The sequence below is a fragment of the Podarcis bocagei genome (genome assembly GCF_964188305.1).
Source record: "Podarcis bocagei genome assembly, chromosome: 13".
NCBI lineage: Eukaryota > Metazoa > Chordata > Lepidosauria > Squamata > Lacertidae > Podarcis > Podarcis bocagei.
This window is the reverse complement of record NC_138138.1, coordinates 28950355-28976215: the sequence shown is the minus strand read 5'-3', so window position 1 is coordinate 28976215 and position 25861 is coordinate 28950355. Positions and strand designations below refer to the sequence as shown.

Sequence of the window (25861 nt, the reverse complement as noted above, 5' to 3'; positions counted from 1 at the left end):
TGTTCCTCTTTCAACAGCCTCCAAAAAAATTGTAAACTTATTTAAATGCTAGCAATTTAGAACCAGATGCATAACCAATAGAAATATGCTCAGTTGACATAATTATTTTTCTGGAGGCCACAGCAACGCCGTTGGTTTTTTTCTTTCTTTCTTTCTTAAACTACAATGTCTTCACTGTAGAATGCATAAACCCTTTCATAATATATCATACTATGACTATATCTGGGTCCTCACCAACTCACTCACACAGGGCATAAAACAACAAGCAGGAAGTAGAAACTGGGTGCCCAGGGACTCCAATTATTATAAAATTTGAACGTGGGACACTTTCACAGCTCCTGCTAAAGGCTCATGACTTGTAAGTTTACCTTACAATAGCAGGTGGCATTCTTGCAGAGAACAACTCAAGCCACATGTTGGGCTGATTTGGGAGTCTCTTCTTCATAAACTTGAGCCAGCTTTAAATTAGGGGAGGTATACAATAGGCAGGTAGGGATATATGAGCCCTTGCAGAATGCAAGTTGTGCTTGCTAGGACATACTTGTTTTAAAGGGACCTTTCATTTCAGGTTAAGAATCTCAGCCAGCATCTGAGAACAACACACACACACACACACACACACACAAAACAACAACAACAAACAAACAAACAAACCAAAAACTAGGCAGTGCCTTTTATTTGGGCCATGTGTTTACAAATAAAATAGGCAAGCTCTTCAGTTACACAGATCTATTCTCTTCCAACGAAAGCAATGGGCATTATCATTTCTGGAGCACTTGCTGCGTGCAACGCTATCTACAGCTCATATTCCACTAATCCTGCAACCCAAAAACGCAAGCCTCATTAGGGTTTGCCACTTTCAGGGCTGGTCAGGTTTTGCAAGCTTAATTAATGGGCCCTCATCTCTGAGACATCTCTGGGACACGGGTGGCACTGTGGGTTAAACTACAGAGCCTAAGACATGCCAATCAGAAGGTCGGCGGTTCGAATCCCCGTGACAGGGTGAGCTCCCGTTGCTCGGTCCCTGCTCCTGCCAACCTAGCAGTTCAAAAGCACGTCAAAGTGCAAGTAGATAAATAGGTATCTACTCCAGCAGGAAGGTAAACAGTGTTTCCGTGCGCTGCTCTGGTTCGCCAGAAGCGGCTTAGTCATGGTGGCCACATGACCCGGAAGCTGTACGCCGGCTCCCTCGGCCAATAAAGCGAGATGAGCACCACAACCCCAGAGTTGGCCATGACTGGACCTAATGGTCAGGGGTCCCTTTACCTTTTTATCTCTGAGACAGCCCATGTAAACCTTGTCACTGTCACCCCACTACCCATTTGCTTGGCTTCCACCCCACCTGGACTCAATCTACACATCCACGTACAGTGGTACCTCTGGTTGCAAACGGGATCCGTTCTGGAGTCCCGTTCGCAACATGAGCATAACGCAACCCACGTCTGCGATTCACCGCGTCTGCGCGTGACGTCATTTTGCGCGTCTGTGCAGCGGTGAAACCCGGAACTAACCCTTTCTGGTACTTCTGGGTCGCCGCGGGACGCAACCTGAAAAAACGTATCATGAAGCAAACGCAACACGAGGTATGACTGTAGAGGGAAAGCTCAAGTCAACTGGAGCATGCCTCTCCTTCTCTTCATTCCTGGCACACCTGGAGAAAGCATGTGAATCAGAATTGCAGAGCTGGAAGGGCCCATGAGGATCAGCTTGTCCAACTCCTGCAATGCAGGAATATGCTGCTATCCCATACGGGGATCAAACCTGCAACCTTGGTGTTATCAGCACCATGCTCCATTCAACTGAGCTGATGCTGGGCATAACATGAACATGCAGTGACAGCAAGGAGGAGCAGCAGCAGCCACCAGGACATGGAGATCCATGAGTTGCCAGTGGCACCTTGCACAGGTGTGTGTCATGGTGGCAGGTGCCCTGTGATCCTGACCCCTAAAATAGGCCCTGCAGTGAACTGTACAGTGAACTGCAGCTGGGGCGGCACTCGTACCCCGGGCTAAAATAACTATGTGCAACTCACATGCACCTGCTCAGGCACCATTGCCATTAAGAACAAACTCTGCAGGTGTTTCTTCCTTGTGGCAAGGCATTTGGGTGAAGGGGTTTTCATCCCCATGGGTACAAATATGCTTGACCTACACGAGCAACCACAGCACACAAAATGGTGAGCAAATCCCAGGAGGTATTTATAGCTAATATTTTTTTTTAACCTTGTGTATTTTAAATTTGGTACCGTATACTGAAAAAATTTAAAACAAATTGAGTACTGTAGTGACAAAATAAAATACAAAATATAAAGATCTAGACTGTCCACAGCCTTGCTACTTTGGCACAGGTGACCATTTTGGAACAAGCATTATTTAGCAAATGTTCAAATGCAGAAGCAGCCTAGAATTCTCATCTAGCAGAGTGCATTTCCAACACTGCTCCTCCTGTTCAGGGCTCGGGTTTATGTCTGCCCTGGGACCATTTACACAAGACTCACATGCATCACCACCCACAGAGTATTTCACCAAAGCAATGCTTCCTGCTTTTGCCCTCTGCGTGGTTCCCAGTTCTTTTGCCAATCTGATGAAGCCATAAAAGCTTGAATTGGACTGTTGCCAGTCTTCGGGTCCATGTTTGCTCTTGCACAGTCCTCTCTGTTGTGCAGAACGAAGCTATCACAAGCACAGCTGTAGCTCAAATCCCAAGCCTCTCAGATGAACAGGACCAGGGTGAATATTTTCCAAGGCAAAGACGGAAAAGGATGCTTTGCCGTTATGGATGTGGTTGGGTCCCTATGTGCCAATCTTATTTTAATTTTTTGCATCACACAGAGGCCACGAGGAACCAGAAATATTGGCTAAACCAGTACAATATTATAGGATGGGCAGTTGCAAAGAGAGATCCGGGATACAGGGATGCATCAGTCCAAGCTAGAGATGCTTGAGAAATTCAATCTTCTGATACAAATACTGATAGGGCTATGCGTAAATCAACTTTTCAAAGCCCAGCACCATCTATTTCTGCATCCCCAACTTGTATTTTCAAAATGTTGAGCATCTACAGTGGATGAAATGATAGAACGCTTTCCCACTCTGAGGACTAAAAGCATGCTTTTGGATTTGATGTGAAATAATTTAAAGATTTCAGGCCACATCAGCTGGCTCCGAATGACTTGAGCTGTTTTGCACTGATATACTTGGGATACCATGAACTAGTCTAGTTTCTTAATGTAAACCAGTACAGCCTTCAATATTATGTGCTTTATAAATGTGGAACGTGCTAAAAATGTGGTTACCCAAGAGGAATATAAAGCACTAGTGGCTTTTTTTAAAAAAGGTCACGTAAGCAACTTTGATTTACATCTGCCAGCTTCTGCTGCTGCCTTTAATCAGCATTCATACACCACACCAGATTAAGTCATACAATTATGACCCGGTATCAAAGGTATTATTTTGCCTTTTAAACGTGTAATGCAAAAGGGAAACACTTGAGGAGATATTTTTTCAGGATCAGGGTCTGAATACTCGCAGGTGAAGACGTATCCTTTTACTTCCCTTACCTTATTGGCTCGGATCTGCTTGTAAATATCCGTTTGCTGCCGGATTCGGTACTCTAGATCCGAGACGTGCGCTTGAAGCCAATTCCAGCGGCTGACAATGGCTGCTCTGTCTGCTGCCCACCGCCATTCTGACCTTCGCCTCCTGGAAAAAAGAGGGAAAGAAGCATTCTGTGTCAAGGAGTGGACGGATACACGTTGCCCCAGTTTGTGAGTCACCCATTCTTGCCACTTCGTCTTATTTGTACCTCGGCTTTAGAAAAGGGGGACGTGGACAGGACTCAACCACCATGAATCATTACGGTCCATCTCCCACACATCTGGAGCGCCCCAGGTTGGCTGCCATAAATGATGGCTGCATTCCATCTCAGATTCCAATTGGTCAGATCGCCCAGGTTCCCGCTCCACAGCAAAATACCCTACAACTCTAAAGCATCTACACCAGACACTTGTCCAAATTGCTTTTACAAATTTATAGACTTCACAGCCTCTCTAGCCTGCTTATTCCATGGATGAGCTCTTTTAAAACATTAGGAGCCTACCCTGCTCCCTATACATATTCCTATGTAATGTCAATCTGCTGTTATAGTTTCGCCCAAAAACCCCAACAGAAACATTTGCCCTTGAGCCTTTTCAGCCTTCTCAAACTTCTGCGCCAGGTTTCCTCAACATGATGCCCCCTCCAGTTGTTTTGCAATACAACTCCCACCATGCCTGGCCATAAGCCATACTAAGTAGGGCTGATTTGGAGTTCAACATGATCTGGAGCAGGCTTCCTCAAACCTGGCCCTCCAGATGTTTTTGGCCTACAACTCCCATGATCCCTAGCTAGCAGAGCCAGTGGTCAGGGATGATGGGAACTGTAGTCTCAAAACATCTGGAGGGTCGAGTTTGAGGAAGCCTGATCTGGAGGGTATTAAGTAGGGGAAGGTTGTTCTACACTTTAAATCACCCCTGTAGCTCTCTTCCATAAATGGAATGGAAATTTCTAGAATGGAAGTACGGGGGGGGGGGGGAGAGAGAGAGAGAGAGAGAGAGAGAGAGAGAGAGAGAGAGAGAGAGAGAGAGATGCCTTAAGAGCACCAAATACAGGGGAGACTTTTACTTTTAGGAACTGTGTTAGTTAAAAACAGCATGTGTGAAAGGCATCACAATGACAACAGGACAGAGTTGAAACTGAGGAAGGGGCACTTTTTGCAAGCATTTCTGCCCCCTGAAAAAAAAAGGGCACATACACCTTTGGCAAACTGGGGTGCTCCAGAACAGGAAGGTAAAAAAGTGTCCGTGGTACAGTGGTACCTTGCAAGACGAAAAACGTGCAAGACGAAAGAGTTTTCCGTTTTTTAAGTCGTTCCGCAAGACGAATTTCCCTATGGGCTTGCTTCGCAAGACGAAACGTCTTGCGAGTTCTTGCGAGTTTGTTTCCTTTTTCTTAAAGCCGCTAAGCCGTTAATAGCTGCTAAGCCGCTAATAGCCGTGCTTCGCAAGACGAAGAGACTCGCGGAACAGATTAATTTCGTCTTGCGAGGCACCACTGTATTCCTCCCCGACCCCCATTCAGCGCAGGGCAATGATTTCTGTCTCCAGTGACATAATCACAATGGCAAACCTGATTGGCTACATAGTGTCTTAACACTGGCTATGCAATCTGTGATTGGCTAGAATCACAGAGCTAGCAAGAAGAAATGTAATTTTTAAAAATCACACTTTTGCCGAAAAGGGCAGCAAATAGACACAAATAAGCACTTAAGGAGTTTTCAGGGAACATTTTGTGGGTGGGTGTGAAAAAGTCCCCATTTTACGCCAAAAATGTTGGGAGAACATTTGGCGCAGCACTAATTGATTAGTCATGTGAAGCTAGGTCCCTATTTCAAAGCAGAAGGACAGCTTATTGTCCTACACCTAATACAGAAGAACAGGGTGGGTGAAGTTGCAAAATACAAAATGGGGGGGGGGGGAATGAATGAACTCCTATACCCCACAAATAACCCAGAGTTGCATTTTAAATAAAGGCGCACATTCTACTCATGTAAAAACATGCTGATTCCCGGACCGTCCACAGGCCGGATTGAGAATTGCATTCGGCCTCCGGGCCTTAGGCTGCCTACCCCTGCACTAACACACCTAAGCCACAAACTGGAAAGAGACATTCACTATATAGAAGAAAGTTGTGAATGTGTACACCACAAGAACAACTCCCAACACCCTTTCCTTCAATGACTCAGAAAAGGTGGATCTTCCCCGCTTAAAATGAGAGGCATACTACCCATGCCCAATCAAATCAGTCAAAGGTTGCTTGATTTTTGCTTGAGGGCTGCCTAACCAAAGGTTCCCTGAAGGGGATAAATGCCATCCTAACATGAAAACATACGGAAGTAAATATTATACAACACAAACACTCGCATATACACTTCTGGCCCTTGACTCTACAATACAACATTACCAGCAGGAGCGACATTCACACTCCTACATTTATAAACAACTATTTTAGAAGGGTGTGTGTGTGTGTGTGTGTGTGTGTGTGTGTGTTTTAAGCACCTCATCCATCAAGTATGGCTGTCATCTACCTGAAAGAAAGACCTGTGTAGTGTGAGTGAGCCTGTTAAGATTGTCTTCTGCATTTCTCCAAGGTGTTTTCTTTTTATCCCTCCTCTTTTCGTTTCTCTTATTGTCTTTGTGAGATCTGTCCTGAGAGAAATGCGGGGGACAATCCACCAGGCTCTCTCACACCACACCAGATTTACACAGTTCCTTAGGTTTATCAGAGAGGCCCTGCTCTGGGGTACCATCATCATTGTGGCAGAGTTTAGCTGCATCTTGGAGTAGAGGCCAGTCTTGGTAGTTGGTGATGTGGCTTTTCCGAAACATTTTAAATGGGTGCATTCCATCTGCATTGAGAAAGTTTCCATTTGCACTGGAAAACTTTCTGGTGGCCAAGAGCAGGGGTCACCAACATGGCACCACACCCAGAGGCTTTCTCTGGTGCCAACAGGGAGCACCCCACCTCTCAAAATTAGGCTTGAAAGAAGCATTCTAATATGGAGTATTCACTAGGTTAGAATTTCTTATCGACTACTATGAAAAATAGTCTCAAGGGAATTTACAGTTAAGTTGTGGTGTATACATAGCAGCAGCAGTGTGGGGGTGGGGGTAAAACCCTGTTCTAGAGAAGGACCTAATTCATAATGTTTAGTTTCATTTGTATTTCATAAACAAAGCTAAACACTTTTATACTGCCCTGCTTGAAATTGGCATCCATTCATTGCTACTGGTGAACTTACGAAACGGATGTTTTTCCATGGAAAAATGAAGTACTAGATTTTTTTCTGTGGATGTTTTCCCACCTCACATCAGTGTTTGCCACATTTGTAGAACTCTTCAGAGAAAGGCCAGGCAGGCTAGCAGAGTCATTTATTATTATTATACAAATTGGAGAAATGTGAAATGCAAATTTAGTGTTGTACTGTTCCATGCCATCCCACTTTAAATCTTGTTGTGATTTCATCGTTTTATCAATATTTTGTACTGCACTTTGTGTCCTTTATGTTCGCAGATAGCAATCAGACAGATAAAAGCATCCAAGAAGGGCAGGTGTGGACAAGTGATGTGCAGATATTGCCCATCAAGAAGCAGGATGCTTGGAGGATGGGGACAGGCAGAAGAGATAAAGTAGCTTTTCAATACCCTAACTAAAATCTGGTGTTTTTAATGACAAATTATGAAGAAGCAGCTCTTATCAGCTTCGATTTTAACCAACATACTTTAAGTCAAACAAAGTATTGCTATTTCTGCCAAATAAGTTCCTCCACCACCACCACCATTTCCTCTACACTGTACTTTCCTCCCCTCTAGGAGAGTGTGGTGGCTATTCTAAATTCATCCCTTCTCTCTTTCTAAGAATACGGAGTTGCTTTTTTACTAAGCCAAACAACTGGCTTTCCTAGGCTGGTACTGTCAGCAGCAAGTCTTGACCTTAGCATGTTCAGGTCAAAGATCTGCTATTCACGGTCCTTTAAAACTGCAGGTGCCAGGGATCAAATCCAGGGCCTTTGACATACACAGCACACATTCTACCAGTGCCTTTCCACTGCTATATGTTCTGCCACACTAAAAAAAGAAAAGAAAAAGACAATCTTTATTAGAAACAGCATTGGATTCAATTTCTACAATGGCTACAAACACAAAACTTTAAAGTTTCAGCTTGCTAACAATGAGCAGCCACTTAAAGCAGATGTGGCCGCAGTGAAACAGAAGCAAACCACAACTGAGACTCAAGACAAGAAAGATGCAAATCATAGCAGCCGTGGAGTTCTAAGACTCTGGCAGCTGTCGCAATATCTGGGAATCATTCTTCCACACTGGAATTGCATGAAAAAAGAAAAACCCTGCATGAGGACTCGTAATATTTAATCCCAGCTGGATTTTCCCACAGCACCTGAGCAATTTTCTACAGCCCAGTTAGTATCCAAAGCTGAACCTAGGTTGTTGTGTTGTTGTTTTTTAAAATCCCCTCTGCCTGTAGAAAACTAGCACAGAACAGATGAGTTGGTTAGGCCAGAACACCACCCCCTGCCCATGTACAGGTTAAAAAACAACAACTTTGCAAGGACTTTTAAAAACAACAACAACAGACCACAGAATGTTCCAAAATATTGTGTCCCGTCCCCCCACCTGCATTCTTAATTAGCACTGGGTGGTAACATAGAAACAGAAGGGATAATGCTGACCTGTCTGCCAGTATCGAAGGTGAAACAAACCTGTTCATACAAAAGGCTGATTTTTCAATATTTTCCTCTCCTCACTCCATTACTTGAAAGGTATTTATTTGCAAGTTTTTAATCCTCATTCCTTGTTTTAAGCTCTGAAGCCCTGATATTTCATAGGTCTTGAAAGAAAGGGTACCGCAGCATGTCAATTGCAATTTAATGGCAAGTGGCACTAAATCTAACTCTAACAACAACAGCAACAACAACAGAGTATCTGAAATCCTCCTTAGGTATGTAGCAATCCAAACCATAAGTTCTTATTTGGAGGCCCCCTTTTAGGTGAGGTATTGTGGGGAACCACCAACGGACTTTTTGGTGGTGGCACCACATTTGTGAAATCCTTCTGTAAAGAGGGCTACCTTGATTATTTAATTTCTATACCGCTTGATATATTAAAATAGCTCTTAGCAGTGTACAAAAAAGAAACAGCCAATTTAAAACAAAATATTACAAAAACAGTTACACATAAAAATGTTACATTAATATGAAGTTATCTATCTATCTATCTATCTATCTATCTATCTATCTATCTATCTATCATCTATCTGTATCAATTCATTTTCCTTCTGACACACCTTCCCTCTCAGCCTCCTGGTTCTCACCCAGGGTTCAAACAAACTCTCTGCTCACCTACAAAATGTTCCTGGAAACTGTGAACACCACCCTAGTCTCTCACTATATGACTTGCTTTTGATAGACAGGCCAAAGGTAGATGGCACTTCCTCAGGCTGCCCACAACTGTGTCCTGTCCAGCTGCACTCGACATACCCAGCTGATGCAATTTTGATGCCAAGCAAATTGCCTTTTTATTTTCTCAGGCATCTTTATCAGCAATAGCTTTCATTTATTTTATCACTGTTGTATATTTTTATGTTCCTTTTTTTTTTTTAACTGCATGCATTATATGTTGTGCTGAACTTTTTACTCTAATGAAGATGCCCCGAGAACCCAGTTATACAACAATCTATAAATATCAGAAATAAAAAAGCACACAGCCTTAAAACATGGAAGATAAAATTTCACATGAAAAATCAGAGCATTGTGGGAAGTGTAGTTTTGTACAAAGTACTGGAAGAAACCACATGTCCCAGTTTTCCCCTTCGCTGAGATTTTATTGAGGATTTACTGGGCTTTGTTGTTTCCATGTAGCAGGTACTGAAACAGCATCAAGCTTAGAAATGAATGAAATGTAGGGAAATGGAAGTGCAGAAAAACTGGTGTCTGTCCTCACAAACAGCACCTCTTCCTACGGAAAAAGCACCTTTTCTTCCAAAACATTCTACCGTTCAACATTAAAAATTGTAAACCAGAACAAACTGTACAACCGTATTTCTACCAGCTGGAGACAGTGAGAGCAGACAGTCTTAGACCTGAAGTTCTAAAAAGATATTAGGTGGGAAATAAACATCGAAATCTATGCTACGCCACAGAAGTAAATCATGCACTGGTTACAAGAGAATATCTTGCAAATTTTCCCTATCTTCCTTGGCATTTCAGAAATAATGTCTTCTAGATTTGGTTGTTAAAATGCTAAGAAGATAAATACCTTTCCCTGTTTATTATGTCTGAATCACAAGCATCACACACACACACCCCTCTGGCCTTTGCCAACATTTCTGAATGGCATATTCAACAGTGCTTTCCCACTCACCCATTATTTTGCAATAAAATCTAAGACAGTGTTAAGTCAGGCTCCCTAAACATCCTCTCGACTTCTGCTCTGTTCATCATCTCATGACAGTTTAAGTCACCCATCAGTCAAGCCCATCACACAGACTGCTTCCTTTCAACAGGATACACTAGAAGGTGCCTGTAGCTACCACCTTATTTTTAGCATTGGTAGCTTTGAGGACTTCTTTCAGGGTAAACAGATCAAACTGAAGAACTAAGCAACTTTACTCACCATTCTTGGTTTTCCTCCTCACCAACCTGAAAGGGATTGACCAAATTGCACAACTTGTCTGAAAGAAGACAAAGCCCAGTTCTAAAATGCCAGTGGCCTTCCTTTGTAGCCGGCACAGAAACACAGGATACTAAACAAACTGTGGAGAAGGAGGAAAGAGACCAGTCTCTGTTCTTCTAGCCTAAATTATCTACAGAAGCTAAAATATTTTTTATTGCGATTCTATCCAAAGATGATCAGTATTTTGGAAAATGAACCACCAATATCCTACTTTCTAGCATTAATATATCTTATTATCATGTTGGTTTCTTTGGGTCGAGTGTCGGGGTAGGAAAGAAGGAGATATTCTAATGCAATACTCACCATCTGTAGAGACAGAATCCGTAATCCTATACACACTAACCTGGCAGCTTGTTCCACTAAACTCAATGGGACAAGTAAATATGCTTTGGATTAGGTTGAGAGCATAGAAAATGCACTGGAGAGATTCAAAATCGTCTTGTAAAAGAATCCAGCAGGTTTCATGTTATCTGGTTCCCATTTAGATGTTCTCTATGTGTAGTGAAAGAAAAGCACACATATACCTCCCCAATTTAATGTTTATTGCACTATCATGTTTCATTTCATTTTGTTTACTTACTGTCAAATATAATCATGGAAAATAACACTCACAAAGGCATGTGTTTATTTTATGTGTGTACATATCTTACACACATATCCGTAAGCAAACAAATGTGTAGGTGGGCTTATAAAAATTTGACTTTGTTTTCATCTGGATAAATGATTTCTGCTTTAAAAGTTCGGTGCCTGCTCCTGAATATTTCCATGGAGCAGAATGCAGGGAATCAAATGTGTGTATGCATATCTATTTACCTGCAAACACGTGTGGCACTGTACACACATGCATAGCAAAGCACCAAAAACATTCAGAAGATGTGTTATCAAGCCTTCCCTGTTTCTAAACAGAGGGCTCCATTTGCTTTAGCTGTCTCTATGTAGGGTTCAGATTAAGAAAGATGACATCATGCTCAGGACACAGCCAGATGGCCTGGCAGGATCTGTGTCACTTTAAATGGGGCTCCGTAATCTACATGCGAAGACATGTCATCCCTGCTTGCAATGACTAACACGCCACGTCTTACTACTCAATAGTGCATGCTAAGAGGAGGCCACAGAAACACTACCGCGACTGCAATGTCAACCACTTGTTAAAGATCCACTATCCCCTACTATCCAAACCAAATACTCCAAAGGGTACACAATCCACTGAGCTGTTTACACAGCAGAAACTGAAGGGAAGCAGACAGTATTCCACTTCTCAGCCCCAAGTTATCTGGAAGGCTCATCCCCATTTAGCAACACGCAACACTTTCTCAGGGTCAAGAAGCTGGCCTCACACTTCTTTCTGGATAGCTCAGTTGGTTAGTGCATGGTGCTGATAATGCCACAGGTGCAGGTTCAATCCCTGTATGGGGCAGCTGCATATTCCTGCATTGCGGGGGGCTGGATGAGATGATCCTCAGGGTCCCTTCCAACTCTACAATTCTATGAAAACAGGCCAGTGATTCTCAAACCAATCTTCAGCTGTGGCTGGTGGTGTGGCCCCTGTACAGGTAAAACAGGAGAGTCAGCAATCAAAACCAATTTGGGATGGTCCTTCTTGTCACCTGTTCCAAGCAGCAGGGGCAAGCATGTCTCTTCTCAAACAATGGGTGGTTCAATTACTTTTCAGGGGCAGTTGCCCAATATCATCTCTTCTCTATTATATCTGCCCCTCCCCACTCCCTTGGGTCTCAGTCATCCCATCAACTGGCCCCCACCAGGGCCTGCACTTGAGAAAGTATAGAAAATTTAATCTTTGGTCAGGCTTACTTGGGAGCGTCAGTCTTCTATTTGCGCAAGTGGCTTCAACCAGGCAATAGAAATAAAAAGCTAGTTTGTTGCACACTAAAGGATGTGTGTGTGTAAGAGAAAAGTTATAAACTATAGTAACTTTATTAACAGATATAAAGGGACTAACACTTATGCCAAGTGTTCATCTGAAAACAATCCCCACCCCCCCAAAAAAACTTCAGCATAACAAGAGCGATGCCAGAGATGGCAACCTGATTAGCACCCGCATGGCAGACACTCACTGCCAGGGCCTCTGAAGTTTTGAGTTTCAGTATGTGGGTATGCTGCAACTTTCCCCTTGGAGAGACACGGCAAGCAGAACCAACACATCAAGCGGCAAAAGATGTGCCCTTAGCCTGCAAACCTATTGAGAGCTCAGAAGGCTGGAATCCTTCATTACACTTCCCAGTGCAGACCACATTCCGAAGGAGAATGTTATTTCCCCCACCTCCAGCTCCAAACAATAGGGCTTGCTAGCAGCCCACAGATCAGATTTTACATAAACAAAGCAAATCTGTGGCATCTTTTCTCATGGCCAACCTTTCTCCCTTGAATTAGGCACAGCAAAGGGAGCTAACGCGGCCAGCACTGCTTAAAAAGAGCTAAGAACGCAGGCTGCTACAGGACCACAGAAGGCCGGGAAGGCACAGGCAAATGCCAGGGACATTCTCAGCACCAGCACCCAGTGCGACACACACACACCCCACTGCCACATTTGCGTGCATGCCAAGCCAGCATCACAGGCTGCTTGACTGACAAGGACAACCTCCTGGAAATCTAAACAGATGGCGGTTGTTGCGAAAAGGGAGCTGCGTGCTCATGCGCACACCAGGAAGGTGGGTGTGTGTGTGACGATTTATGCTTCTCTCCAATGTCGCATCACAGAGAGAGAGGGAGGGAAGCGGGCTGGGGGGCGGGTGGGGCGGGGAGAGAAATAAACAGATGTATGCTGGGAAGGTCTCAGCCCTTTTATTTATTTACAGAGAAGGGGAAAGCAGAGAAAAGGAATAACCAGGCTGAGGAGGAGGAGACTGGAATGTATGAGCTCAGCCTGGGAGGGTTATAAATACTGCAGCAGCCAAGCAAGCTAAATGGGGCCAACCTGCCCTGCTTCATTTCTTCGAGGGACAGGGCAGCAGGGAATACAGAGTTCCTCTTTTCTCCTCCACCCACGAAACACTGTTAGAATCTTGTGAATCTGAGCTAGGAATCAAAGCATTAAAGACACACAGAAACCCATTTTATTTTATTGCAAAAGTAACAAAAGGCTAAACTGCTACATGACTGGGAGCTGGCAAGCAGGGAGAAAGAAGGCAGAAGCATCAAGCAGCCAAGAATACCCTGCCTGAGTGCGAATGAAGTCAGAAAGGCTGGCACAAATACACACATGCCTTCCCAAATATTGAACGGGAGTAGGACAATTCTGCTAGCGGAATAGCAAAAGGAGAAACAAAGGAAAAAGAAAGCCAGATAGGCAAGCTCTCAGGATCCACCTAATAGCCAAAACAATAGGCCATAATAAATATTATTATGCAGAGGTGTCTAGACTCTGATCACCATCACTAGTAATAAATTGCAGCTCTTTTGGATGCTAAAATGGGAAGGGAATTTGGAGCAGAGTCAATGTGCACACAAATAGAAAGGAAAGTATACACAAATATACATACATAGGGCAAAACCATGTTCTAATCCTGAATGGGGGGAATCTAAATTAAGAGGAGACATTAATGGAATGCCCAATGTATCCAAACCAAAGATACAGCATTTTGCAAGATCTGGTGCTAGTCATCGGAAGTTAAACCGCCATACCAAAGCCAGAGAGAAGGGGTTGAAACCAAATCAAGTGCATAGACTTTGAAATTACTTCTGTTGTGTTTTTTTTTACAGTGAGTTTTTGGGATAGCTTCCCCACGCTCAGCAAACACAATAAATCATAATACCCACTACTTTTATGATTTTAAAATTCCTATTATTAATTTAAAATAGGAATCTTAAGTGATGGTAAAACAAACAATGGTTTGTAGTTTGACTTTGGCGTATAATGGACACAACTGTTTTGCAGACACTTTCCAGCTGATAGGAACAGGATACTCTGTGAATACTCTGGTGGTCTCTGGACTCTACAGCAGATGAATCAACTGTCCCACGTATCTTCCAGATGCCCCCTTCTTCCAGGCTGACACTGCTCAGCTCTTCATTTAAGAGGAGATGGGGGGCACTGGAACATTCGGGTAAGTTTCCGATTTCTTGAATTCATCAATAACAACAAATGGATACCAATTGAAAGCACAGTATTAGGCAAGTTTGGCACTGCTCAAGTGTTGTTTTTTAACACAAGTAAACTAAGCATGCTATATTAGAATACTCTCTAGGGCATCGTAAACTTTTAGGTTTCATGATGCAAATTACTGTATGCAAATTACCCTGCTTTGCATAATGACGGCCCTTTCATCATTCATTTTCCCATTCAAAAATTCCCAGAAAGTCCACATCACTGGCTAGTACTCACATTAGCAATGCTATAATGGTGAACTGCCATTTCACCACCACCACCACCCCTACACACTGCAACTGGACAGTGTTGTCTTGGATAATTTCATTCTGGCCATCTGGGAAGACAGTAGAGTCCTCAACATCCCACTACAACCAGTTGATGATATACTCACAGTTCTAACTTGGGACACAATAATGAACAACATGGTTCTGAGCACACTTTCTGAACTAGCGCTTGAGACCAGTGATGGGACTGGGTGAGAGTAGAAAAAGCTAAAACTTAATCCAGACAGGGAGGAAGTACTGGGGGCTTCTCTAACCCTGCACTGGGTGTTTGAGCCAGGTTTGAATGGGGTTTAAACTGTCCCTTAACAAACAGGTACACAGCTTGCGAGAAGTCTGGATCCAGCACTGCTCCTGGTTGCCCAGATGACCCCTTTTTGGCAGCTTCAGGGAGTGTTCCAGCCGAGTTCCTTCCTTAGGAAATTGGGCCTGGCCGTGATCATTCATGCTCTGGTTACATCCAAATAAGATTATTGTAATGTGCTGTACATGGTGTTGACTTTGAAGACTGTTCAAAAGCTTAAATTGGTTCAATTGGTCAAGGGGGGGGGGAGGTATCCCAAATATATCATCTTAGTGTTGTTCCAGCTGCACTAATTGCCAATTTGCTTCCAGACCTGATTCAATGTTCTGCTCTTAACCTTTATGGCCCTAAATGGCCTAGGAACATACAAACCTTCCCAGATATTTCATTCAACAATGCCCTTAGTTCTTCTTACTAAGTACTGGACTATGTATGTGCATGTGGGTAGGTACGAATGCAGATACAACTGCAACTTGGGATGGTGGTTTGGTGGTGGTGGTGTTTTTTTTTTAAAAAAAAAATCTTCACCATGAAAAACACAGATACTCTCTATATGCTGAAACAGGTATACAAGAACACTTTGTGAATAATTAGATACAGCCAAGCCATAGGTCAGGGGTCTGCAACCTTTAAGACAAAAAGAGCCACTTGGACCCATTTCCGAAGGAAAAAAAATCTGGGAGCCGCAAAACTCGTCATTATAAAAATAACTTTTTTGTCACTTTTTATTATTTCTTTGTTTGACTCCTCAGAATTACTCCTCCTCATAGAAATAAACGTTAAATTAACAAGTTATCTTTTTTTGTGTGTGTGTGTGTGTTCTTCACTCCCCTTCAAAACAGTGACCAGCGTACATGCCCCCTTTTAATGCAGTGACCAGCGTACATGCCCCTTACAATGTAGCGGGCGGGCGGGAAGGTGACGTTGGGACGGTGCGTGACTAACGCACGCACCGCCCCCATGCGACATCACAGCCAGTACAGCGCCCACCACAGTGGGGAGTGTCGGGGCGCACAATGCGCCTCCTCCCCTCGCTAGTATCCGCCCTGGAGCCGTGGCAAAGGTGTAAAAGAGCCACATGCGGCTCCGGAGCCACGGGTTGCAGACCCCTGCCATAGGTAAAGGCGGCGGGGGGGGGGGGGAGATCCACTTGGGTTACACAGGCCCTTCCTGTCATTTTCTATCTAGCCTACAGTGATGAAAGCTGCATTATATACCAGGAACTACATTATCGAAACATGTTCCTCCAGCTGCTTCTGCAGAGTTAACAAAGGCATTCCAGCAAACGTGACAAAGATATTATCTATGAAATTCCCCATTCTTCTTCCTCTGTTTTGAGCCTAGAGTGGAGGGAGGGGAAATTTCCATTTCATCTTCCTTTCCCAAGCCAGAAATGTAAACGGGGGGGGGGGGGGGGAAGAGAGAAAATCCCCTTAAAAGAGCAAATCCAAAAGTCAACTGTAGGACAATGCCATTATTAGGACCAAGTAAAACAGCACAAGGGACTCTGTGCATTTTGTAATACTTAACAAAAAAAAAATCTTGTTCTAGTCTGCAAATGAGGAACATTTGTTGGACTCCAGTTCCCATCAGCCTCAACCATGGCCCCAGTGGATGATGGGGATTGTAGTCCAGTAGCCGCTGGAGGGAGGGACGTGGGTGGCGCTGTGGGTTAAACCACAGAGCCTAGGGCTTGCCGATCAGTAGGTCGGTGGTATGAATCCCCACGACGGGGTGAGCTCCCATTGTTCGGTCCCTGCTCCTGCCCATCTAGCAGTTCGAAAGCATGTCAAAGTGCAAGTAGATAAATAGGTACCACTCCGGCAGAAAGGTAAACAGCGTTTCTGTGCGCTGCTCTGGTTCGCCAGAAACGGCTTAGTCATGCTGGCCACAAGACCCGTAAGCTGTACACCGGCTCCCTCGGCCAATAAAGCGAGATGAGCACCGCAACCCCAGAGAAGTCCGCGACTGGACCTAACGGTCAGGCGTCCCTTTACCTTTAAAACAGCAGAAGGGGCAACACTTTCTAGGATCCTGTGACATTATTACAGTCTAAGGACAGATAGCAAATGACCATGGTTCAACAGCATTTAGTAAGCAACCTTTTTATCTGTTAGCAGCAGCATTCCAACCAACAGGAGCAGCATTCTGTCAAAGCTGGATGATGGATGGAGTTGGTTTGGAATCAACTAATGTGGAATTAAAGACCACCCTGCCTCAATTTTCATCTTGGCTATCTCAGATTATAATTCCCAGTCCTATGCAGGTCAATTGAAAAGTAAACTCACTGGGATCATTTCTCTCAAATATCTACACAGAGGGGCTTTATTTTGTGTGTCAAGTATGACAGGCCAATACAGTAACCGTTCTGGAAAACAAATGAAAGGAATTGCTTCGTTAATTTAGAGCACTTACTATATACTCACAATCACATATATAAGCCTATCAAATTTGTCTGTGGGCAGCTTTTCCCTGAGCCATACAAGCAGGGAAGAGGTAAATGCACCATGTCTGAGTATTTATATCAAATAAAACGTTATCCCTTCCAATTATTTTCAAACTGTATAGAAGACCAGGAAAAATGAGGCGATGAACAGGAAGGTAGGAACTCTGATAGATGAGTGGAGCGGTATCAGGGGATGTTGGGAGCTACATAAAACAAGTTTGGGGTGCAGGTTAGGTTGTCTTAGGATTCTCCCAACTACAGAAAAGGTTGTCAAGCGGGAAACGCAAAATGTGTTACCATACCCACACACTGGATTATTCAACCTGATTTAGACAGTCAGTCCAGGGTTTTTTGTCGAAAAGATAGACCCATTATCTCACTGCCCATTCTGCAACTGTCCAACATCAGACACCCATATAGAGACTGTGGTGAAATCTACACACATAAAAAAATGTTCTGAAAATGCTTTTTTAAAGTGTTTTTAAAAATACATTGAATTTTCCATAAGGCTCACCATTGGCATCTAGTGTCACAATGTATATTGCACTTAATATACTTAAAACGTTTTATTTGCAGCTGTGTGGCTGAGTCCTGTGAGTAAAGCTCATTTGGAAGGAAAACAAGGGAAACAGTTGTATCTCTCACCCAGTCTGCTGAAACACCTTCCTGGACCTCCCCCCATCTCAGAACCTAGAAAACTTATTCTTTTCTTCTCGCGGTGCACCACATGGAAAGGTACAATGAGGGATACCAAGTCTGTTTTTTAGAAATATGCCTCTGTACACATTACCAAGAAGAAGTCTTGTGTAAATAAAAATATATTCAGTATTCCCCTTTGCATGAGCAAACAGCCAGATAATGTTAAGTGGGAGCAATGAGAGACTTCCCTTACACTTTCTGCTGACACCATCTGTTTAACCTCTGTACCACACAGAGTCCAATATTTTAAATTAAATAAATAACAAAACATTATTGGAGATTGCATCCATCTCAAGGGAGGGCAGCACACAGAAAGCAAGTTCTTAAGACATTTGCTCTTGCATTGTTATGCTGCAATGTTGCAGAACCATCTGAAAAGGCCTCCTAGCTTGAATTGAAGAATCCCAAGAAGATCAAGGCCTATGCCCTAATATAGCTGAATAACCCTAGACTTGTTGGAGATGCAGAGAGAAAGTAGGTACATTCATGCATATGTGGTGGGACTGCAGGAAAGTAAGGGGGTTCTGGGAGCTGATACACAACGAATTAAAGAAAATGCTAAAATATAGCTTTGGTAGGAAACCAGAAACCTTCTTGCTGGGGATAACAAGAAGGGATATAAGTAGGAGAGACAGCAAACTGTTTCAATATGCGATCACCGCAGCAAGAATATTGCTAGCTCAAAGGTGGAAACAGGAAGAGGTCCCGAACTTGGAAGAATGGAGGTCAAAATTAACTGAGTATGCAGAACTGGACAAATTAACGGGTAAAATTAGATATCAAAAAGACCATAGATTCTTTGAGGACTGGGGGAAATTTACAGAGTATTTGGAAAATATATGTGAGGAGGGTACAACGCTAGTGTGTCTCAAAGAAGCTTTGTGAAAAATAGGGAATATTACCAGAAGGCAAGTAAGATCAGAAATATAAAACACAATGGGAATATTGTAACAAAGGAATGTGAGGTTCAGATTAGTACTACGAATGATTGCTAGAGAAGTTGTGGGAGGTCCAAATAAGCCAAATTATGTGATATGTAAATGGATATGTTTGGTGTTTTTTTTTTAATGGAAAACCTTAATAAAAAATTTAAACGTGGAATAACCCTAGACTTACCATTCACATTCTGTGAGTGGCAATGAGTTGTTGTTTTTGGCTGGAGTGATTTTTTGCCTTCAAAAAGAAATGGGGGTGGTAGATACTAATTTCCACACACCACCACTCTATAATCTGAAGAGAAACCAAGCTGGATCCTCAGCCAAGAGGTTGTTTCTTCACACCATTGTACAATGGTGAGAATTATAAATATTAATACCATCAGGCATAAGTTGCTACCTTATGTTCCTTCACAGTCAACAACCATGGCACGGGACTGGTGATCAGAATGAACTACCCATGTGAGCACCATGGCACTCTGACCTGCCACAAGAGGGAAGGCCTATCCTCAAAGCATAGCTAACAAAATCATACATTCAAGGATTGCCATATGTCTGGAATCTCCCAGACATAGCTGGGATTTGGCCCTTGTAAGCAGTGTCCTGCAGATATCACTGAAATGTCCAGGAAAATCTGGACATATGGCAACCTATGTCGGTAGTGTAGATTTTGGCGAATTTTCTTAGAAATAGCTCAACAACTTTGCCCACCCCCACCCCCAAGCAGCTCAACAACTTTTGTGTCCAGATTTTCACTTTTTGAAATATGGCAACCCTTATATATTCAGATGCACAAATATGCCATTGTATAGTTAAACCTCGGTTGTCGAACGTAATCTGTTCCAGAAGACTGTTAGACTTCCGAAATGTTCGACAACCAAGGATCAAAGGGCGGCTGGCAAAGTCAATGGCGAAAAAAGAAAAAAAACTCCCCGGAAGCCATTCGACTTCCAAAAATCGTTTGAAAACTGGAGCAGTTATTTCTGGGTTTTTGGCACTCTGGAGCCGAAACGTTCCAAAACGGAGGCGTTCAGGAGCCAAGTGTTAAGTTGTGGGCGAACATAGCAGACGACACAGCGATTTCTCCAGAGCAGCTCTTTATTTGTAAGCTGGACAGAACTGAACAGCAAACAGCTCAGCCGGCCTGCTTTTATAGGCAGCCGGCTGTCAACAATGCAGCAACAACAACCCAGGGTTTCCCGCCTAAAATAACTGACGTGGACCTGAGTGAAAACTACATACACAATACTCCTGGTGGCCAGGGGGAGAACTTCAATACATAACACCAAGGTTTGACTGTACCAGAAAAAAAAAATGCAGATCAGCAACACATCATGATTTAATGGCAACACATAAATTGATATACCTCTCAACCTCAAACAGTTCATTTTATATATACTATAACTGTGCTTAATTGCTCCAAACCCAAACTCTAAAATCCAGAGTAGCTAACCTCCAACTCTGGGTGCACGATGGGAGTTGAGAATCCAACAACATGGGTGCACGATGGGAGTTGAGAATCCAACAACATCTGGAGGGTCACAGGTTAGCCACCCCTGCTCGAAAAATGGGCAACATGATCAGATATAACAAGTCAAAATGAGTAAATGCACTTGGTTGGCAATGTCTCTGTACCTCAAATCAATCCATACATTGTGTTAGATCAAGACTACATGTTGTATCCAACTAAGTCATAATCACAGTAGGCTTATTGAGATCAATGAGCTTAAATGAGTTGTGTCCACTGATTTCAAAGTACAGGTATGACCAGTGTTCGATACAACCCTAAGTCAATTGCAGTAAGATCCCAATGAAATTAATGAGACAAGTTAATCAGGACTCGAATTATGACTCAGTGATTTCAGCGGAAATTAAGTGCAATTAATTTAATTCAAAGCATTGTATCTGATCACCACACCATCACTGATACACTGCTTTTAATTCAAAATTCTTTGGACAGGGTGTTTTATGTTGTTTTTGTTTCTAGGTAGAATATTGGTAAAACTTAATACAGTGGAACCATGGTTCTCGAACAGCTCCATTGTCGTACATTTTGGTTCCCAAACGCCGAAAACCCGGAAGTAAATGCTTCCATTTTTTAACGTTTTTCAGAACCTGAATGTACAACACAGCTTCCACTGAGAGCTCTTGCAACTAATGGGAAGTTGCACCTTGGTTTTCAAACATTTCGGAAGCTGAACGGGCTTCTGGAACGGATCAAGAACCAAGATACCACTGTACATTATTCCATTCATGTCCATATCAAGTATACGCACCTCTCTCTCACACGCACAATGATTATTGTTTACCTCTACCCACTACCAACACATACCCAATTTTGCTTCATTTCTAACTCACCTGATCAGATAAACTCAATAGGCAGATTTAATGTTTCTCAGACTTGGTTTTCCAATCAATAAAACTGGAAACAGCACTGACCTACCAACAGTATATTTACAGTATAGCCCCAGGCTGGGCAGTTATCACTCAACTAAAAGGGCTAGCATACTATTTACTGCAAAGGTTTTCCCCAGGGGGAGAAGCTTGGATCTTTTTTTCTTTTAAACTACTGGGAGATGGGGGAGTGGAGAAAAAAAATAACTTTACAATTCTAATACGTTGTTCAGTTATCATCTGGACTATCAGTCTCACTATGATGAAGAATGTGTAGGTTATTAATCTGAATTAAGACTAAGTACCAACTTCAATTTCTAAAAATCTGAATACAGGCCATTGAATACTCCCCCCCCCCAACCGCCCTGATGCATCAGCACGCATAAGCATGCCCCAACGCACTCCCAGGCTGAAAACAGTGTGTGTGGGGGGGTACACAACACATGTTTCTAGGAACACAAAGAGTTTATCACTATGAATAGCAATATAGTAGTAGGGGAATGGAGAACTTTGCTTCCCTTTGAGTTCAAAACATCTGGAGGACATCAGGTTGGGGAAGGGTAGGCTAAATTAAACTAAGAGACACCTTCCTCTTTCCTGATCCTATTGATTATGTGAGGCTGGCAATCTAAATGTTTGATGCTATCATACAGGAATTAGGAAATATCTTTCTAGCTTCAAAAATAAAACAGCTAACAGATGGTTCAGCCACGACCAATATTATCTGTTCAAATATAGGAGTTACTACAACTAAAATTTACTGTTTTACATCTTATAAAAGTACTATGCAAATATATATACATGCAGTATATTTTTAAATTAGATTTTAGAGGATCTCTGCTTTGTGATATTTATGCACAGAGGGGGGAAGGAACTAGAGCCCATGGATCAGCATGTCTGAGCCTGCCCATTTTGTCTTAACTCTTTTCCATGAAAGCTTTTTCTTTTTTCTTTTAAACTGGTTCAATTGCTTCCCCTCCCTCTGCTCTTCCATGCTCCCTCACATAGCAAGGTTTCCACCCTCCCCCAAGTGTCCCAGCTCTTGGCCCCATGGATAAAAGGCAGGAGAACTCTACTGAACAAGTGTTCACAACAACCTCCAGCAGGGCAGGAGGGGGAATCGTTATTTAGAAATGATCTCATTAACAGATTATAATGTTTCTGCTTATGAAAAAACTGAATTAAACAATTTGTACAGCTGAACTCCCTTCCCCACCCTTGACAAAAAAGGAAAGTAATAAAATAAAATATGGCTCTGAAGGCCTCATCTGTGTGAAATGTTCAGCTTTTTCTTCAATGCAGCATCAATATTGTATTTCACAAGTTAAAACAGTCAAGAGCACAAAACTCCAGTCCTATGAAGCCTGAACCAAAGTCATTCTCCCTCCCCCTCCACGCGCTATCAGTTCTCTAATGTAAAAAATGATTATAATGGTAGGAAGGAACCTTAAATGTGCAGTAATACTGGCATACTTACTCACCAGTCTGCTGAATGAGTCCGGCACCCACATAAATAGAAGATTATGTTGAACTAATATTGTTTTGTCAACTCAAGTACACTTGAGGAAAGTGAATGGTACTTACCATGGTAAGTTCCTACCCTGTAGGGAGGAAGGGGAATGCAGCCCTCCCAGGGACTGCTGTGTGCATGGGGGACACAGAGCACAGAGGGTTGCCCAGGGGTCCTGGGATGCGCCCCCAAGGTCCAGGGGCTTCCTATCTTCCCTCCCCTCCCTCCTGCTTTTCAGCCCATATATATATATATATATATATATATATATATATATATATATATATACACACACACACACACACACACACACACACACATATATATATAATTCCTTCTCCCCATCACCAATTAAATTACACTTGAAGAAAGCTCAGAAAAATAATAATTATTACTATTATTTCTATTATTATTATTTCTGGACTGTGGTCTAAACCACTAAGCCAGCTGGGCTTGCCGACTGGAAGCTTGGCAGTTCGAATCCGTGCGGCGGGGTGAGCTCCCGTTGCTTGGTCCCAGCTTCTGCCAACCTAGCAGTCTGAAAACACACCAGTGCAAGCAGATAAATAGGTACTGCTGCAGCGGGAAGGTAAAAAGCATTTCCATGTGTTCTGACACTCGTCACAGTGTCCCACTGTGCCAGAAACAGTTTAGTGTGATCCGGAAAGCTGCCTGTGGACAAACACCGACTCCCTCGGCCTGAAACAAGATGAGCGCCGCAACCCCATAGTCGCCTTTGACTGGACTTAACCATCCAGGGGTCCTGTACCTTATTGTTGTGAAGAAGAAGAAGAAGAAGAAGAAGAAGAAGAAGAAGAAGAAGAAGATTTGCTTGATGTAATATGCCTGCTCTACCTCCACCAAGCCTTTAAGAAGTTCCGCTGCCAACCTTGGGGCCACAATTCAAAATAAGAGCTAAACATAGCCCTATATGCTTGTGGGACTCCAAATTCTCTGTCTTAAACCTTAAACTCCAAGACCTGTGAGTACAGCATAATTATGCAGGCAGCTGGTCCCAAATAGCCCTGATAAGTAATGCATTGCAGTAGGGCTAGCAGCCACCTACCTTCCTCTTTCTCATAGGCAGCATTCTATCCCTCACCCCTCAAAATCTGCAACTTTTTGGAAGTGACTAGAAGGAAACACATGTGAAGACTCAGGACAGGCAGGCTGCAATGTCAGTGATCAACAGGAGAGGTACTTATGAAGTAGCAATGTAGAACACTGAACCTTCAAGCACGTATGTTAGAGGTTTTCAACATTTTCGAGTCCACGGCTCCCTTGAGCAACTCCATTCTTTCTGCAGCACCCTGTGAGGCTCGGGAGCAGAGTTAGGTCACCCCTTGCCTGCAGAGCTGGTAGCCTCTCAACCCTTTCTTGAACACCCTCCCTTGTGGAGTGTTCTCTCAGCCTCCTCTCCTTTCCCCTATCCTTGGGAGTCCGCAGCTGCTGCCCCTGATCTCTGAGCTTCCTGCCCCAAAGAGAGGTGCCTCCTCACACTGCCCCACAGGAGCCAGGGACTTGTCTGCCTATTCCCAACAGCAAGGGCTGGCGGGCTGGCTGGCTGGCTGGGCTCCCTTGCCTGCTTACTCTGAGGCCTCTTTGGTTCCTGGCAACCAGCACCCCCTGACCAGCCCCCAGGGGCACCATTTGCCTGGGGAGCTTGCAGCCAGGGCTGCTGCAACCAACAGCTGTGCAAGCCTTTGGGAGGCAGAGATGTGAGAGGGCATAAGAGAGAGGGAAGGAAAGAGGAGGGACAGAGGCCAGTGTTGCCCACGGCACCTCTGACCATCATTCAAGGCACCCCAGGGTGACAAGACACACTGGCTGAAAAGAACTGAAGTTGTGCATCAATGTATTTTTTGAGCTTTACTATGCAGCCTTAAGATCTAGAAGTCTCCTAGCCACCAGCACCACTCACCATCAGCTTAGTATCGTACGATGTGAGAGCCTGCACCAGTTATGCAATTCTATATACTGAATAGTACAGCTATGTGTTGCCTTGCACTGTGATCCTTCTGGAAAGGGATCAAGTCACCCCTGTGTACAAGCACACTGTTGGCAGTAGATAAATGCTTACTAGTAGTATAAACCACTCATCAACGTGTCAGATTTCTACAGAGATTTGTAAGAGAGACATACACAGATGTCCGGGGAGGGGGGGGGGCAAGCCAGGAAGTGCATCATGCCAGCACTCCTTTTTTAGAAAACCATAGCCTAATGCACCCTCTGCCAACTATTCATAATGTTTCAAAACTAGTGTTCCCGTTCGTTAACTTATATCCTAAACAGCTGCAAGACTGAAGAACACAAGAGATCCAGGCATTTGCTGCAAAGTTCAAGCTGTACAGCTCCCTCCTCGAAGAATGCTGAGTCATCCACAGCTTTGCCGGCATCACTTTTTTTTTTATTAAAAAAAAGCATATTCACAATCCCTAACCAAACACACACATGCCGGTGTGCATCACAGGACTGCAAAAGTTGTGCCAATCCAAAAAGGCCATCACCTCAAAGTATCTATCCACTGCACGCTCCGCAAACAAAATCAAAACACAAACACAAGGCAATAGTTCCTGGTCTTGGGGTGGGGGGAGTGGAGAAACCTCCGCATAAAACCTCACATATTTTATAAATTTATATTGCTCCGTTTCATGTAATTTCCAGGAGGCAACAAAATCCAAAAATAGCAGAACAGTAATAAAAACGGCGAATAACAGCAGGATAAAAACAGCAGCATCAAAACAGTGCTCATTAGGAACTAAAAAGCCAAGGAAAATAAAAGAGCTTGCCAAAAGAAAATAAATGTTAAGTGAATCTCCTCAGCGAGAGCACGTAAGAACAAGGCACCATAACCAAAAAGGTCTTCCCCCGCGTTGCCCCCAATCAGATGGAAGGAACA

General features: G+C 43.4%; 1 protein-coding gene across 4 annotated transcripts in view; it reads right to left on the bottom strand.

Annotated features, from left to right (window-relative positions):
• The window catches only part of KANSL1 (KAT8 regulatory NSL complex subunit 1), a 152170-nt gene that overhangs the window by 28234 nt on the left and 98075 nt on the right, over positions 1-25861 (bottom strand). For all 4 annotated transcript variants that reach the window (XM_081167191.1, XM_081167190.1, XM_081167192.1 and 1 more), the window contains one exon: positions 3560-3701. In XM_081167191.1, coding sequence (XP_081023317.1) covers positions 3560-3701 — 142 coding nt within the window. The remainder of the gene's footprint in view (positions 1-3559; positions 3702-25861) is intronic.